This window comes from Microtus oregoni, unplaced genomic scaffold, assembly GCF_018167655.1.
Source record: "Microtus oregoni isolate MIOR12 unplaced genomic scaffold, Mior012 000020F_ref0000438, whole genome shotgun sequence".
Taxonomy (NCBI): domain Eukaryota; kingdom Metazoa; phylum Chordata; class Mammalia; order Rodentia; family Cricetidae; genus Microtus; species Microtus oregoni.
Window position 1 is genome coordinate 16,886,381 of NW_024543079.1, and position 18,034 is coordinate 16,904,414.

The window sequence follows — 18,034 nt, forward strand, 5'->3', positions numbered from 1 at the left end:
CGAGGGCAGCCTGGTCTACAGAGCTAGTTCCAGGACAGGCACCAAAGCTACAGAGAAACCCTGTCTCAAAAAACAAACAAAAATAAAATAAAATAAAAAATCTTTAAAAAAAAAAAAGATTTATTTTATTGGGGCTGAAGTGATGGCTCAGTGGTTAAGAACACTGGCTGCTCATCCAGAGGACCCAGGTTCAATTCCCAGCACCCACGTGGCAGCTTGCAACCGTCTGTAACACTAAGATCTGACACCTTCACACATACATGCAGGCAAAATACCAATGCACATAAATTTAAAAAAAAAGATTTATTTTTAATTGCATGTGAGTTTAGATGTGAGTGTGGGTGCCTAAGGAAGCCAGAAGAGGGCGTCAGATCCTGGACGCTGAGAGTACAATTCAGGTCAGCCACAAGAGCAGTGAGCTCACCCTCAACTACCTATCCAGCAGTTTCTTCACTTTCTTCTCTCTCTCTCTCTCTCTCTCTCTCTCTCTCTCTCTCTCTTTCTTTCTAATTGGTATTTTGAGACAGGGTTTCTCTGTATAATAACCCTGGCTGTCCTAGAACTAGCTTTGTAGACCAGGCTGGCTTCAAACTCACAGAGATCCACCTGCCTCTGCCTCCTGAGTGCTGGGATTAAAGGCATGTGCTACCACCGCCCAGCCCCAAGCAAATTTTTAATCACAGTACTTGAGAAGCAGAGACATTTGGATCTCTGTGAGTTTGAGGCCAGCCTGGTTTACAGAGCTAGTTCTAGGATAACCAGGGTTACACAGAGAGACCCTGTCTTGAAAAACAAGAAGAGGGGGAGAAGGAGGAGGGGGAAGGAAGAGGCTCGCTATTAACTCAGGTACAGAAGTTCTGGGGAAGCCGGGCGGTGGTGGCACACGCCTTTAATCCCAGCACTCGGGAGGCAGAGGCAGGCAGATCTCTGTGAGTTCGAGGCCAGCCTGGTCTACAAGAGCTAGTGCCAGGACAGGCTCCAAAGCTACAGAGAAACCCTGTCTCGAAAAACTAAAAAAAAAAAAAAGAAGTTCTGGGGATTTCTGCTGCTTGATGGCTCCTGCCTTTCTTCCGTTCCTGTGGTTCCATCCAGGGTCTGCCATTGCATTCAGTGTCATCTCACTGATCTGTGACCGTTCTTCAGGTCTTCCCACTTCTCTCTTTTAAGAAGTTGGCCTGGACAACGTTCATTTTGCTTTTCCACTTTGAAGAGTTGGAGTCTTTTGTGTTTATAAGAACTGTCTGCCAGTTTGGATTCCCCAGCATTTTCTCGTGATCCAATTAAAGTTACACATTCCTAGGGAAAACATCACAGGGGTGGGAAGTTGCGTCTTACCTTTCTCTGTGCGATCCTACAGAAGGCGTTTGATGTTGAGTCATGTGACTGGGGAAGTGACCCCTGATTGAGGCTAAGGTGGTTTCTACTTGACTTTTTGTTTCTTTGTTGTTGTTTTTTGTTTTGTTTTGTTTTGAGACAGAGTTTCTCTGTGTTTCTTTGGAGCCTGTCCTGGAACTAGCTCTTGTAGTCCAGGTTGGCCTCAAACTCACAGAGATCTGCCTGCCTCTGCCTCCCGAGTGCTGGGATTAAAGGCCTGCACCACCACCACCACCACCACCACCGCCGCCCAGTTTCTACTTGGCTGAGAAGTTTTGTCAGTTTAAAAGAACAACCTCACCAAACAAATTTCAGTAAAATACAAATACAAGACCTGCAAATTATAAAGGTGTGAGGACAAATACAAGTTATCAAACTTCTCTCTCATGCTGCCTTCCATAGTCTTAAGAATACTTTTCATTGTGCAAAAATATCTATCTGAGGGGCTGAGAGATGGCTCAATGGTTGGAAGCACTGACTGCTCTTCCAGAGGACCCGGGTTCAATTCCCAGCACCCATATGGCAGCTCACACCTGTCTGTAATTCCAGTTCCAGGGAATCTGACACCTTCACACCAATGCACATAAAATAAAGTTGTTTTTAAAATAAATATATCTATCTGACATAAATATGTTACTGTTTATACAATGTATATGTCTAAAACTTCTGTTTTCACAAACCCAAAGAATTCTTGTGAGTTCCAGGGAGCTGAATTGAAGGATCCACCTTAAACAGTTCAGATACATCCCCCTCAATTCCCTGATCCTAATTTTTTTTTCCCTTAATTTAACTTTGTCCTCTGTTCTGCCAGTACCTTAACCAGGTGTAAGAGACATCAGACATTTCCATACCACAAATATCAGACAAGAGCAAAGAGACCAGCTACCCCAGGATGTGGCCAACACCCAGCCTTCTCAGGTTACCTCCAAAGATGACACCCAGAAATAAGCAGGAAGAAGTCTTGAGAATCCAATTCCTTTAACCGGTGGTACCTAACCTCCCACCTTGTTATTATAAAAAAGAGATGGGGGGCCGGGCGGTGGTGGCGCACGCCTTTAATCCCATAATCCCAGCACTCGGGAGGCAGAGGCAGGCAGATCTCTGTGAGTTCGAGACCAGCCTGGTCTACAAGAGCTAGTTCCAGGAGAGGCTCCAAAACCACAGAGAAACCCTGTCTTGAAAAACCAAAAAAAAAAAAAAAAAAAAAAAAAAAAGAGATGGGGGGGCGCTGGAGAGATGGCTCAGTGGTTAAGAACATTGCCTGCTCTTCCAAAGGTCCTGAGTTCAATTCCCGGCAACCACATGGTGGCTCACAACCATCTGTAATGAGGTCTGGTGCCCTCTTCTGGCCTGCAGACATACACACAGACAGAATATTGTATACATAAGAGATAAATAAATAAATATTTTTAAAATTTATCTTAAAAAAGAGATGGGAATGTAATGATTGTTCTGTCTCTTTAAGAGACAAGCCACGGCCGGGCGATGGTGGCGCACGCCTTTAATCCCAGCACTCGGGAGGCAGAGGCAGGCGGATCTCTGTGAGTTCGAGACCAGCCTGGTCTACAGAGCTAGTTCCAGGACAGGCTCCAAAGCCACAGTGAAACCCTGTCTCGAAAAACAAAAAAACAAAAAAACAAAAAAAAAAAAAAAGAGACAAGCCACGCACACTCCCTCCCCCATCTGCTGAGACAGGCTGATCTTCAGCTTCCAGCTGCAGCTTCCATCTTTCCCTTCTCTCTTCTCTCCTCCTCTCTCTCTCTCTCTCTCTCTCTCCCTCCCTCTCTCCCTCTCTGCTCTTCTCCCCTTCTCCCCTCCCTTCCATAACCACTAAATAAATTTGTTGTTGTTGTTTTGTGGTTTGTTTTTGTTTTTTTGAGACAGGGTTTCTCTGTGTAACAACCTTGCCTGTCCTGGAACTCGGTCTATAGACCAGGCTAACCTCTAACTCACAGAGATCTGCCTGCCTTTGCCTCCCGAGTGCTGGTATTAAAGGTGTGCACCACCACCGCCTGACTCTATTTATTTTTAATTTTATGTGCATGAGTGTTTTTTTTTTCTGCATGTGTATCTATTTCTTTGGAGACTTGTGTGCTTGGTACCCTAGGAGGCCAGACAGAATTGGATTTCCTGGAACAGAAGTAACATAGCTGGGAATTGATCTCAGGCCCTCTGCAAGGGCAGCAAGTACTCTTAACCATTTAGCCACTGATCCTCCTCTACTGTAGAATTATTGTTAGTTTAGCCCTGGCTGATCTGGAACTCACTATGCAGTCCAGACTGGTCTTGAACTCTTAGAGGTCTGATGTGGGAAGGTCATTTGTCAATCTGTTGTTTCATTGGTTAATCAATAAAGAAAACTGCTTGGCCTGATAGGTCAGAAAATTAGGTAGGTGGAGTAGGCAGAACAGAATGCTGGGAAGAAAGGAAGTGAGCCAGACGCCATGCCTCTCCTCTCCAGGGCAGCCACCATGGATCCAGCCACCAGGTCAGATATGCTGAATCTTTCCCGGTAAGACACCACCTTATGGTGCTACACAGATTATTAGAAATGGGTTGATCAAGATATGAGAGTTAGCCAGTAAGAGGCTAGAACTAATGGGCCAAACAGTGTTTAAAAGAATACAATTTGTGGGCTGGAGAGATGGCTCAACAGTTAAGAGCATTGCCTGCTCTTCCAAAGGTCCTGAGTTCAATTCCCAGCAACCACATGGTGGCTCACAACCATCTATAATGAAGTCTGGTGCCTTCTTCTGGCCTTCAGGCATACATGTAGACAGAATATTGTATACATAATAAATAAATAAATAAATAAATAAATAATTTTAAAAAATACAATTTGTGTGTTGTTATTTCCGGGGCTAAGCTAGCTGTGAGTTCAAGGTCAACCTGGTCTACAAGAGCTAGTTTCAGAACAGCTGGGACTGTTACACAGAGAAACCCTGGGGGGGGGGGGGGCGCTGCTCTTGCAGAGGACCTGGTTCCTGGTTTGTTTTTTTGTTTATTTGTTTTTTTGTTTTTTGTTTTTTTTGGTTTTTCGAGACAGCGTTTCTCTGTGGTTTTGGAGCCTGTCTCTTGTAGACCAGGCTGGTCTCATCAAACTCACAGAGATCCGCCTGCCTCTGCCTCCCGAGTGCTGGGATTAAAGGCGTGCGCCACCACCGCCCGGCTTGGTTCCTGGTTTTGATTCCCATCACCCACACGAGGTGGAAGCTCCCTGTTTTAGGGGATCTGACACTTTCTTCTGGCCTTCTTGGGTGTCAGGCATGCACAAGGTACACAGACAGGCATGCATACTAAACACCCATACACACACAAAAAAGATAAAATTTAATCACAAGATGGGTGGTGGTGGCACACACCTTTAATCTCAGCACTTCAGAGGCAGAAGGCAGTCAGATCTCTGAGTTCAAGGCCAACCTGGTCTGTAGAGCAAGTTCCTGGACAAGCCAGGGCTACACAGAGAAATCCGGTCTGGAAAAACAAACAAAAAATTTAATAATGAGGCTCCAAAGCCACAGAGAAACCCTGTCTCGAAAAACCAAAAAAAAAAAAATTTAATAATGAATCCAACCGGCAGTGACTTAATCTGTGGATGAGCGGAGGCCTCATGATCTAGTCACCCTCGAGCATTGCCTCTAGCTAGAGACCAAACCTTGAATACCGGAAGCTTTTGGAAAGTCACTTCAAATCCAAACTGTAGCCCCAGGGGAGCTGACGAGAGGTCCCAAACTGGACTTGGTGCCCGGAGGTGAATTCAGATAAAGGAGGCTGGGCAAACACTGTTTGAAGTTTCTTTCTTTCTTTCTTTCTTTTTTTTTTGTGCAAAGTCTGCAGGTCAGAACAAGAGGATGTCGGTGAGCATGTGAAGGGTTGCATATCATCAGGGACTTTTGGAACCAGAGCTGTTCTCAGTGCCTCTGTCCACGGCTCCGGGTTCTAGATGTCCAAGGCTTACATTCTCCTCTCCCCAATGCGGGGGCTGTGATCTCAGCACTCAGGACATCGGGGCAGCATTGAAACTGCCTGGGTGCGCAGAGTGTGAATCCCAGGTCAGCCTGGGCCAGACTGAGACCCTGCCTCAGTGACAACAAACAAAAACAAAACTTTGGACCTGGCCTAGCAGCATACACTTTTAGTTCCTGGAAGCAGAGGCAAGTATATATTTCTGCAAGACTACATAGTAAATTCCAGGCTACCCCGGGCTACACAGTGAGACCCAGGCCCCAAAAAACAAACAAAACTGGCGTCAGCTGAGCAGTGGTGGCACAGGCCTTTAATCTCAGCATCTGGGAGGCAGGGCCAGATTTCTTGAGTTCAGGGCCAGCCTGGTCTACAGAGCTAGTTCCAAGGCAGCACAAAAAACACTGTCTTGAACCCCCTACCAAAACAAACAAAAAACCCTCAGGTCACTTAATGGGTTCTATTTTTGTTTTGTGTTTGATCTGTTTTGTTTCTGTGCTGGGCTCACTCAAACCCAGGGTAAAGCCTGTGCTCCACCCCGAGATACACCATTAGCTCTCTACAGTTCGATTCACAAGGCAGCTCTGTTATGATTCGAATAAAAAGTGCCCCTCTGGGGGTGGAGAGATGGCTCAGCAGTTAAGAGCACTGACTGTTCTTCCAGAGGACCTGAGTTCAATTCCCAGCAACCACATGGTGGCTCACAACCATCTGTAATGAGATCTGGTGCCCTCTGGCCTGCAGGCATACATGGAGGGAGACTTTCTATACATAATAATAAATAAATTAAAAAAAAAAGTGCCCCTCACAGGCTTGTGGTGTTAGCTCCTGGCCTCCAGGTGGCAGTACTCTGGTGGAAGGTTCTGGAAACTTTATGAGCCGGCACCTAGCTTTAAGAAGGTAGGAGGTAGGTCCTTGGGAAAATCTTATCTCTGCTGCTTTCTGCTGTGGACCTTCCCACCTGTCCACATTATGTAAGCTCTGCTCCCCATGTCCTCCCCACCATGATGGCCTCAACCTTGTGAAACAATGAACCAAAACTCTTTCTGTCACCTGTTTGTTTAGTCACGTAAGAGAGGATTTCACATGTAGCCCAGGCTGACCTGGAATTCTGCAGTTGAAGATGACCTTAGGCTTTGTGTGGTGTTGCACGTCTAGAATCCCAGCACTTGGAAGACGATTGCATGAGGATCAAAAGTTCAAGAGCATCCCCAGCTACATAAAAGAGCCCAAGGGCAGTCTGAGATACTGTTTTGTTTTGTTTTTTTGTTTGTTTTGAGACAGGGTTTCTCTGTGTAACAAACCTAGCTGTCTGGGAACTCACAAGGTAGACCAGGCTGGCCTTGAATTTACAGAGACCCACTTACCTCTGCCTCCCCAGTGCTGGGATTAAAGGCGTGTGCCACTGCGGCCCAGAAAAAATATGTAAGATCTTAATCAGAGTTCTGATGTGGGTGGAAGTTTCTGGATTCTGGTGTGCAGTTATCTGAGTACCTGGATACATACCAAACAGCAGCGCACACACACCCCAGCATTTAATACTCTCACAGTCCATTAGAGGCCGCTAGGATTCAGGCTGTCTTTTACCCAATCGGGGTTTCTCGCCCATGCGGGCGCAGTTCCAGTTCTTTCCGAGAGGGGGCGCGAATAGCCAGAGATAAACCAGAGCCCACACGAGGGCCCCTGGAGAAGGGTGACTATATGGTTCACCTCTCAGCAATTTCCCCCATTCCTCTCCTGGCTTAGAGATGCCGGGTCTTAAACCCAAGAATGGAACACAAACACAATATGTAAGTGTGATTCTTCTGTCTTGCCTCGCCTCATGTACAAGACACAACATAGGTTTTGTGGAGCCTCTAACAAGAACACAACATACAAATTTTACAAACTGCACAAAGAAACCTGTGAACTCTAAGCTAGAACTCTTTTGAGTGAGGAGCCTTGAACTTTAGCTTCTTGAGTCATTTCAGAGTAAATGAACCTCAGGCTGTATATGTGTGTATATTGATATTTATTCATTCACTGTCAGTCTTTAACTAAGAATGGAAATTCCTAGATGGTACCTAGTCTTGCTGGAATTTAGTTCCGGCAATCTGTTCCCAGTGCACGGGAAGAGCTTTCTAACTACACGATGAATAACAGTTGGACGCCTATAAATTTCCTGGTAGAAGCAACAGCAGCTTAGCCTGGGGCTCAGGCTGTGTAGGTTTGACTTTGCGGGAACCTCAGAGCAGCGGGTAGAAAGCTTGCGATGCTGAGGAGCCGGGCCGAAGAAGCAAACATCCGATCAGAAATGGCACAGGGACTGGCTTTCCTGCTTCCCTCTTGGCACACAGCCAACCTCTCATCCTCTCCTAACCGCTCCTTGCACAAGACCCTGATGCAACCCTGTAGGGGCCTGGGGCACCTCTCTTGGGGGAAGCTCTGGGAAGAAGGTTTTGCAAGAATGGGGGCAGGAAGCAGAGCCAGCCAGGGTGGGGTCAGAGAGATAAGGGAGCCAGGCCTGTTCCCCCGACCTGTGGTTCCTCCTAGTCCTGTTTCCTCTTCCCTTCCTTTTCCAGGAAAGTGGTGCCTGGTCCTCACCCCAGCCTCACCCAACTCCTGCCCGGCCCGTGACTCACCTCCTTTCACTAGAACAGCAAGGCAGGATCTGAGGTCTGCCTACCACTTGGGAACCCAGCTATGTGACCCTGGCCATTAGGTAACCCTCTCCGGTTGGAGGTTCTGGCATTCAATGCTATTGCTGGGTGCTGTGGCTGGCTCATATTTGTAATCCTAGCAAGTGAGAGTCTGAGGCAGGAGGACTGCCTTAAATTCAGGGCCAGCCTGGGTAATAAGGTAAAGCCTTGTCTCAAACTCAAAACAAGCCAGGCATAGTTGTAATGATAAATAAAAAAGAAAGGGAAGTGGGTACCTTCCATTGGGCCCTGTCCAGGTATGCCATTAAACAAACATGCCATGTGCAAAAGAGTTAATGAAAGAGTTGGGGAGGGGGGAGTGAAAGAGTGAAACGCCATGTCGGATTGGGGACATGAGAGAGGCAGGCAGACAGACAGACGAGAACAGGGAAGAGATAAGAGGAACAAGAGAGGAGTAAGAGACAAGAGAGCGAGCTGTGCCTGGTGGGCACTTTTAAGGGGTGCACATGCTGCACAGCCGACGGTGGAAAGGCCCCTGTGACGGGATGATGGAACTATTTTGGTGGCGGAGGCAGGCTGCTGCTGCGGTGGATCCTAGCACTCTGGATGCAGAGGCAGGTGGATCTCTGTGAGTGTGAGGCCAGCCTGGTATACAGAGTGATCCAGAAAAAAAGGAAGAAAGAAACCAAGCAAACAATAAAGAAAAACAAATGTCATTAAGAGAAAGTCTAAGGCCTGGCCATGTTGGTGCACACCTTTAATCTCAACACTCGGGAGGCAGGGACAGGTGGATCTCTGTGAGTTCGAGGCTAGTCTGGTCTACAGAGCAAGTTTCAGGACAATCAGGGCCACACCGAGAAAACCTGCCTCAAAACCAAAGCAACAAAAACTCAAGAAACACGACTGACCCCTGGGTTAGGTTGCATTGTCAGGGCTTGATGATCCGTCAGTCTCCAGACAGGACCAGACCTTCCCATAGAATTTGGTTGCTTTCCACCTGTCTTAAGATCTAGGCCTAGCTATTGTGAACAGTGCCCTCTCAAAGGGGGTCACACAACTTGATCCAGGACATCTTAGATACAGAGGCAGCCTGGGTTATTGCTACCTTTCCTGATTCCCGTTAGATTTTGTTCTTGTTGTTTGAGACAGGGTTTCATGTAGCCCAGGCTGACCTCAGATTTGTTATGTAGGTGGGAATTACCTTGAAGTCCTGATCCTCCTGCCTCAGTGCCTCAGTTTGTATTCAGAGGCAGGAGATGCCATTTCAAGCTGACTTGTTTGTGGGCAGGCTACAGAGTGAGCTGCTATCTCAAAAAAAAAAAAAAAAAAAAGCAAGAGCTAGGGATGTGGTGGTTGGTCATGGGACACTTGTCTAGCATGTTTGGGGCTCAACCTTTACTATTGTTGCTATTAAATTGAGCTTAAGGGGTGGAGAGTCAGCTTAGCACTAAAGGCTAGGCTCTCAACCAAAGTGAGCAGGAGATTGCACTGGGTCACTAAGGGGTTAAATAAGGTGATGTTTTTAATATTATGTATATGTAGTCTCTAATCACTAAGACTCAATGTAGGAGAAGGCCTAGCAAATACTAAGCACTATGTGTTTGTTAAATAAAGAGGACCCTAAGTCCTGCACCCAAGGAACTTGCCCTGTGGTTCCTCTTCAGTTTTCGCTCTGATCCTAGCCACACCACTGGGAGGGTTTGAGATGTTAATGATTTCCAAAGGAGAGCTTGGTTTGTGCACATACACCACACACGTTGGTGGCCTCTGGCCCTGGGTTTGGGGTTCTCTCTCTCTCTCTCTCTCTCTCTCTCTCTCTCTCTCTCTCTCTCTCTCTCACACACACACACACACACACACACACACACACACACACACATACACACTGGTGGCCTCTGGCCCTTGGTCTGGGGTACACACACAACTGGGATATGTATACACATTGGTGGCCTCTGGCCCCCTCCCTCCTTGGTATCTCTTATGCAAGCTGCCGGCGCCCGCCCGGTTCCCAGGCCTGGCTGCAGCTGCGGGCGGAGGGGCAGGGCGGGGGCGGCCGCTGTTTGTCTAGCGCGGCCGTGCCAAAGTCGGCGGGCCCAGACAGCCAGGCGCCTCCGTACACCTGGGGATGCTCAGGTTAAATAGCTCCGCATTCCTCGGGCCCAGCTGATGGAAACGCTCCCAGGCCGCTGCGGAGCCGGCCTCCAGATGGGCTGGGTCCGGGCCAAAGAGGAAGAGAGGGAAACGTGGAAGCCAGAGTGTGCCTGGATGGCGGGGGGTGGGGTGGGGGGTTGGCCAGGGGCGCAGCGGCCCCTTCCTGGGCTAGAAAAAGGCTCTGCAGGGTAGAGGTGTACGCGGGGACACGCCCACGTCCCGGTGGGTGGGCTTGCAAGTGTGTGAGGGCTCACATAGTGAGGAAGTGGGTGCACACATGTGTGCCTCGGATTAATAATTTCTAACTGTCTTATGTACCAGGCAATGTGCTAAACTCTGTGCTGGACTCATTTATTCTGGACAATTCTGTGAGGTTAGTACTATAAAACTGCCAGGTGGAGAGGGCACAGCAAAGGGTTTAACCACCTACAAATACTGCACTGCTTGGTCAAGTCCATCAAATGCTTGAGGTCTTTTTATGTAGCTGGCTTAGTGTTAAACTTAATGTAAGTGCTCGGTAAATATTTCCGAATTTTATTTTTGTTCAGCTTATTTCTTCAGTGATATAACTGGGCTGAGTTCTGCCTTTAACCTTAGTGAGGATCCATGATGTCCTTCAAGCAAAGGAGCGGTCTGGCTCCTGGCTCTAGGTATTGTTATTGGGTTTTGATCCTTATTTTGTAATTTGAGACAGGGTCTCCCTGTGTAACTCTGGGTTGCCTGGATCTCGCGACACGGACCAGGCTGTCTGGCACCATGCTTTAGTATAACTGGTTGATTTGTTAGTTCTTACTATTGGGGACAAGGTCTTTACTTTTCCCAGGACTCCATTTCCCCATGGGAATTAACCTGGCAGAGATACTTGAAGGACAGTGTCCCCAAGGTCTCACTCACAATTGGCCAGGGAGGTGGGAACTGTACTTAAGAAATGGTTTGCCTAAACACAGCTGCCCCACCATTGCCCTAGAGCAGTGGTGGCCTAGAAATGCCAAACAATCTACAGTTACAAAGGAGCCCCGTGTGGCTCTACAGCCCATACCATGCACACTACCTACCAACCCAGAGCCAAGCAGGTAGGAGCACAAAGCACTCAAGCAGAGCCCAAAGGGCTGGAGGGCACACCCTCGTCTGCAGAACCCATGCGCTCATGTGTGCCCTGCTACCTACATACACCGCCCACCCCAAGCCTGCACAGGGAAGATGCCCGTCTCTTGCAGAGATCCTCAGGTCGTACCCAGGCAAGCCCACGTATCTATGCATTCCCTTTTTGAGCACAAAGCCACACGTCTAGGTAGAGACAGCCTGAGTGAAAAGAAACTTTTCTACTTGTCAGGAGTTGGGGACATGACTCGCCCACACAGTAGCCTAGGGAGCAATGTCGGTCTGCTAGGGTAGCCAGGCCAGGGTGAGGGGGTTGAGTTCAGACCCAGAGCAGGTGGCCCTGCAGCTGTGCACGGCCTAACCCTGCCAATTTCATCACCCACTTGGACAAGCCTGGAGCCCTAAGGCAGCCTGCTGGCACCCAGAGAAAGGTGGCTCAGCAGGGAAGGGGGTGGGGGTCACACAAGTCTCGCTTCAGGCAAGCTATGACCCTGTGCAGGCCCCTTTCCCTAGGTCGCAGCACAACACAAGAACCCACCCACCCACCCCTACCCTTGGCAAGGAAATGAATGGTCCAGTGACCTGCTTTTCCAACTTGAATGGCTTAAATACTCCCCAGCCCGGAGTGGACCAACCCAGCGAGCCCATCTGCATTTTAACAACCTTTCAGGGTGATCCAGATGGCCTAGGGACCACTTTGAGAAACCCTAACTTGAGGTCTAGAGGATTTCATTTTATGACGCTAGGGAACAGGGAAATGGCCAGGGATGAGGGAAAGAATAGACATTAAAGACACCGGAAACACCCATTCAGGTCGGTAAGAATGACAGTTCAGAGGTGGCCCTCCAATTCCTCGCTTCTCAACACCAGCTGTGAAAATGGCCAGAGGTCACTCCTGCCCCAGGCCCCTCCCCCATCCAAGAAGTCACTGCAACGTTATCTAAAGTATTTGTTTAATAACAACAAAAAGCCCACCCCCATAGAACTATTGTAAAACAATATTCTCGGCCAGTGATCATTGTAATATACAATACAAAGCATTTCCTCAGAAATCTGAGAAGCACGAAATGTGACCATTTAAAAAAATGTCTGCTTTTCAAAAAATAGAAACACACGGGGTTAGTTAACCCCCTCCCCCAAAGTCTCTGGAGGCTGAAAGGTCTTGGAGAGAGGGTGAGCCTCCTCTTGTCAATCCTCTAGCCCCCTGGCCATATCCGCCAAGAGTCCTGTGGCCGCGGAAGAGTCTTTCCCCGGGCTCCCCTGGAGAACTGAGAACACTTTATTCCTCTTGCCTCCTGAAGGGCTGGAGTCCGTCTGGTCCCTCAGCGCGCCGCTTCAGCGACACAAGATGCGATCGTCGGCTGGAACACATGCCGCCTGTGAACACCAGAGCGAGATAAGGCATGAGACAGGATGGAAGGATGAAGCTGGCTCCACGATGAAGGAGCCAGCTATTTCCTATTAGGCGCCCCTAAATAGCCACGCACCCGAAAAGTAAGGGGGACATACTACTAACCCCTCCCCGTGGCCTCAGTTTCCCCATTCGCAGGAGAATAATGTACTGTTCTCGACTCGGAGCTCACCTCGGCTGCCAAGGCACTGATCTCGCCATTCAGGGTGCTGAGCGGAGCCCGAACGGGCAGTCCCCGGCCTCCGGCTGACCCGACGTCGGATTCCGAGTTCAGCTCCAGCTGCAGGTCCCTGATGTAGTCGATAACGTGTTGCAGGATCTCCACCTTGCTCACTTTGCGGTTCTGAGGCAGGGTGGGCACCAGTTCCTTGAGGCGTGAGTAGCAGCCGTTCATGTCGTAGAGCAGGACGTTCACCTGCTGTTCGTCCAGCAGGGCCGGCAGGCGCGTCCCGGCGCAGCGCGAGATAGCTACGCTCTGCTCGGACAGACCAAGCACAACCTCGCCCGCGCCGCCCGCGGTCCTGCCCGCCTTCAGAGAGCAGCTGGGTCCGGCGGTGGCCGCGGCGCTGCCACTGGCGACCTTCATGATCCTGAGGACAGGAGGAGAGAAGCGGAGACGCCTAAGAAGGGAGTGCAGGAAGAGAGCGCAGAAGTTGAAGGAAGGTTGTACAATGAGAGGGCTGTGCGCTGGAGCCAGGCTTTTATAAGGGCGGACCCAGGGCGGGTTCAGAACGTTCAAAAGCAACCAATGGTTTGTCTGGAGGTGTGGCTTAGCGCGCCCTCGAGTCCCAGCTCCGTGCACCCCTGGGTTGGTGGAAAGGTAATGGGGGCTCAAGAACAGAGAGGGTGGGAGGGCATGGGCAGAGCGGCTAGTGGACTCCTCCTGAAGGGAGCAAAGAGCCTAAGCCAATTTTGCGGATAACAAAAAGACCCCAGGAATCAGCTTCTCGTGGTCTCTCTCTCGCTTCTCCAAGTCTATTTTGCAGATGAGAGAAACAGACACAGAGGAATGGCTGGCTCTGGGGTGATCAGTGGCTAAGGACTGATTTAGGATTTCCAGATGCTGTCAGAAGATTAGGTTATGAGCTCCAGTTATCAAAGCTGAATTTTACTTTTATGTTTATTTATTTTTGAGGGTTTTTTAAAAAATTTTTTGAGGGTTTTGTTTGTCTTGAGACTGAGTCTCCTGTAACCCAAGCTGGACTCAGAATTTGCTATGTAGCGGAGGAGGATGACCTTGAATAATCCTCTTGGCTGCACTTTCCTGGTGCTGAGATTACAGGTGTGCTCTGCCATACCATGTCGAGACAGATTTTAAAGGAGAGCCTCTTTTACTCTGAACTTCGGGGCTGATCCCAATTTCCAGAAAATGAACCGTAAAGTCTTTTAGACCAGGACCTCGGTCCGTTGAACTGGGAGCTATACCAGAAACATCTTTAAAGTGGAGGACACAGTCTGAGACTGAACTAGATAGAAGGGTCGCTGCGGAGTGGGACGACACGACATCCCCCAGCTCTACCCTGGGTTTGCAGCCTTTTGCAGAAAGGTCCCAAATCTACAGCAGCTGGGGTGATTTTTTAAAAATTTTTTCTCCTCTTTTTGCTAGATTTTTTTTCTCTTGAAACCTTCGGAGTAAGCTCTCCCTCCCACAAAGCAGCAGCTGCAGAGATCACCCCCTCCCTCTCCTTTCCCGGGCTGGTCTGTGTCAGCGTCTCAACAAGCGGCTCAGACCGTTAGACGCCAGGCCCGTGACGTCACCCATTCATAAAACCCGGACGGGCTGTCAAACTGGCGCCGCGCGGGCGGTCGCCATGGAGACGGCAAACTGGGCTGGAGCATTCCCCGCTTCGCCCCCCCCCCTCCCTTGAGCCTGTCACCTGCAGACCTTGGGCGGGAGGCCTGGGAATGCGTTCCTCGTGGGCGCGGTCGCTGACCAAGGGTCAACTTACCTCCCCGCCCCACACCTGCTGAGTCTCCTCCACCCAGCCCCACAGCTCGGGTGGTTTAGGATGTTTTCTCACACCCTTCCACCCCAAACCCCTCACGACCGAGGCCCCTCCCCAGCTGAGTTGGATTCCTACACTGAGATTACAGGTGTGCTCTGTCGCGTCCTGTTCAGAGACATATTTTAAATGTTTAATTTGTTCTGGATTCTGAGGCTGACTCAGTTTCCAGAAAATGAACGTGGAAGTTCCTAAGACCAGGACCCTAGGTCTGTTGAACAGAAAGCGATACCTGGAATGTCTTCCTTTAAAGTGGAGGAGAGTCTGAGACCTGAAGAAGAGAGAAGGGTCGCGGTGTAGGTGCCTGTTACATTGTCTGGTTTCTCTAATACCCACAGACCGGTCGCTCTTTTTCGGAACCAGAGCTGTGTGAAGTTGGTCTTCATCTGTCTAGTTTTCTTTATTTACAAAAGAACTGGGGCTTAAAACCTCCCAGGACCCTTAGCTATTGTCCCAAAAACATCTTCATATCAAGGACATGAAGGGGAGGAGTTTATCCTAAACCACACATTGACCTCAAGGTCCAGGCTGGTATGTGGTATAGGTAGGTGAGGGCCTGTTCCTCACTCTCCCTCCTAGAGAGGACAGGCAGGCCACCTGACTCCAGAGCCCTAGATAACCAGAAGCAGGAAACTGAGGCTCGTCACTTCTCAGTCAAAACTACCTTGAGAAAAGGATGAAATACTATATGCTCCCTAGGAGAGGGTGAAGACCCCACAGCAACGAATTCATACAAGTACTTGACGGAACAACGAACAGCCCAGTGCCTGCTGCACCTCAGAAAACCAGGAAAACTGACCAGTGAGACCAGCTTTAAAGGAGAGACTGTCACATCTATAATCCCAAGCAATGAGGCAGAAGGATCTGAAGGATTAGGAATTTAAGGTCAGCCTGTTCTAAAAAAACAAAAAGCAACATGTCAATAAGGAGCTGAATTCCCTCCTCCCCAACTCCTCACAGACTCCGGTGTTCCCCAAACAGCTAACAATCATATCACGGTAGGTTTGAACTTTGTACTGCTCAGAAGACTTGCTTGGGGTTGGTGGAGCTATGGCTCACTAAGCGCAGGAACTTTGCAGCCAAGCCTGGAGACAGGAGAAGTTCTATGTCCAGAAGCCGCGTGGAGAGAGCTGAGCCCTGCAGGTTGTCCTCTGCCTTCCACATGCTCATCACGCATGCACAAGACACCTCCTCCTAGACACAAAATAAATAAAAACATCAAATTAAATAAGTAATTAAAAAAGAGAGAGAGTTGCTTAAAGGTCTGGAAAGGCACTGGGCCACCGGAGAAGGGAAATGGATTGTTAATTAATTGCTAACAACTAATCATTCATTACCCCACAGATCCTACTGTAGTCAGTTCCTGTGAAACCTACACTGACAGACACAGGGCTCCTCGCTCAGAGATATTCACCACTGTGCTGTCTCAAGGCGGCATAGAGGCACCAGCCCTGCAATGCTAGCAGGGGTCTTTGGGAGCCGCGGAAGACAGATTGCAAGTTTGAAGCCTGTCTAGGTTATACATTGAGTTCAAGGTTGGGCAGAGCAATTGAGGAAGATCTCAAATTTTAAATTTTAGGGGGAAAAATACAAACATTAAATTTGTTGATTTTGATGGGGCTTACTATGTAGCCCAGGATGGCCTTGAACTCACAGAGATCCCCTCTTTCTCCCAAGTACTACCATACAAGTGACTGAAGGCACGTACTACCATACCAGGCCCAAAATTTAAAAATTGTTAAAGGGTCAAGCCTGATGGTTTGCACCAGGAAGCCTAAGTGGCTAGGAGACCACCGCAGGTGGGAGGCTGATTTTGACTACAGAGTGAGTTCCAGGGCAGTCTTGTGGGGGGGAGGTAAATAAGAGGCTGGAGGTATAACTCAGTGGTGGAATGCTTTCTACCATGTGCAAAGACCTAGATTCAACTCTCAGTATCACCAAAGGCAGAGGGAGAAAAACTATGTAACTCAAGAGGATTGGCACTGTGCAGAGGCTAAGAGAACAAGGCCGGCAACAGGTCTTTTTTCTTTCTTTCTTAGGTCTCCTCCGGCAGAGCCTCATGTCTGGCCTCAAACACACCATGTAGCCAAAGCTTAAAGTTCAGCCATAAACTCCTGACACTGGCCTCTGCATCTCCAAACCCCAGTGCTGGGAGTTGGGGTGTGTGCTTGTTCTGAATGCATGTGTCTGTTTTTGAGACAGGCTCTCTCCCTGTGTAGCCCTGACTGGCCTGGCACTCTCGAACCAGGCTGGCCTCAAACTCATAGAAATCGGAATGATGAAATTAAAGGCACGCACCACCGTACCTGTCTACGAATGTGTTTTTGAACAGAAACTTACACAGGGCTGTGGGTGTAGCTCCTCGGTGCAGCAAGTGTTTAGTGTGTTGCAGGCCCTGGGGTCACACTCAATAGAAACAGAGGGAAAAGAGGAAGAAATAGATTGGAAAAGAGGGGGAAAAAAGAAAAATTTATTTCTATACTTCTTTGTGTAGAGGTCCACCTCACCTCACAGGCTTAGTTCCTACCTCTGGGCCCGGTGCTTGCTGAGATGAGATCAAGGCCAAGAATGCTTTAACACAGTGGGGAAAACAGAAATGAAGGGACAATTAGAACCCCAAAACTGAAGTATGAGGGTGTGTAAGCACCCGTGTGTGCAGGCTCTGTATGTGGAGGTCAAAGGACAACTTGTAGGAGTTGATTCTCTCCTTCCACCATGGTCTCCTTCCGCCGTGGTCTTTTCCTTCCACCGTGGCTTTGGGGATTGAACTCAGGGTCTCAGGACTAGACTCCACTTTACTGTATAGCTGATCTTCCTGAGATCTGGGGTTATAGAGATGTCCCACCACGTCTGCTTTATGAGTTGCTGGGAATCAGACCCAGGGCTTTGTGCACCAGGGAAGTTCTCGATGAGCTGAGCTACAGCCCAGCAGTCCTCGTATTTATTTTATGTATATGGATGCTTTTGCCTGTGTGTACACCTGTGTACCATGTGAGTTCCTGGTGCCCATGCCCTCTGAGGTCAGAAGAGGGTGACAAATTTTCTGGAACTGGAGTTATGGACAGTTGTGAGCCATCACGTGGGTGCTGGGAAGCAAGCCTGGATCCTCTGGAAGAGCAGCCAGTGCTCTTAACCTTTGAGCATCTCTTTAGCCCCCAGTACTCTTTCCTTTTTTCTTTTTTGAGGTGTGACTCAGATTGGTCTCAAATTTCTGGGCTTAAGCCATCCTTCTGCAGCAGCTGGGACTGCAGGTGACGGTCTCTGCACTGAGACTACCAAGTGCCTGGTGCTGGAACTAAGTGTGTGTCGCTGTGCCTGACAGGGTGGAGGCTTCCTGGTTGGGGTGATTTCTTCTGTTAGATAATTTTCTTACTGTTGTGACAAAGTACCTT

General features: G+C 48.9%; 1 protein-coding gene across 1 annotated transcript; it reads right to left on the reverse strand.

The window, feature by feature from the left end:
• Window positions 1-12,169: 12,169 nt before the first annotated feature.
• On the reverse strand, window positions 12,170-13,309 carry Id1 (inhibitor of DNA binding 1, HLH protein). The gene is made up of 2 exons (XM_041670599.1): window positions 12,812-13,309; window positions 12,170-12,605 (listed from the first exon to the last, which is right to left on the reverse strand). Exons 1-2 carry the CDS (start codon window positions 13,223-13,225, stop codon window positions 12,564-12,566), a joined length of 456 nt encoding a protein of 151 aa, XP_041526533.1. The 5' UTR covers window positions 13,226-13,309; the 3' UTR covers window positions 12,170-12,563.
• Window positions 13,310-18,034: the final 4,725 nt, after the last annotated feature.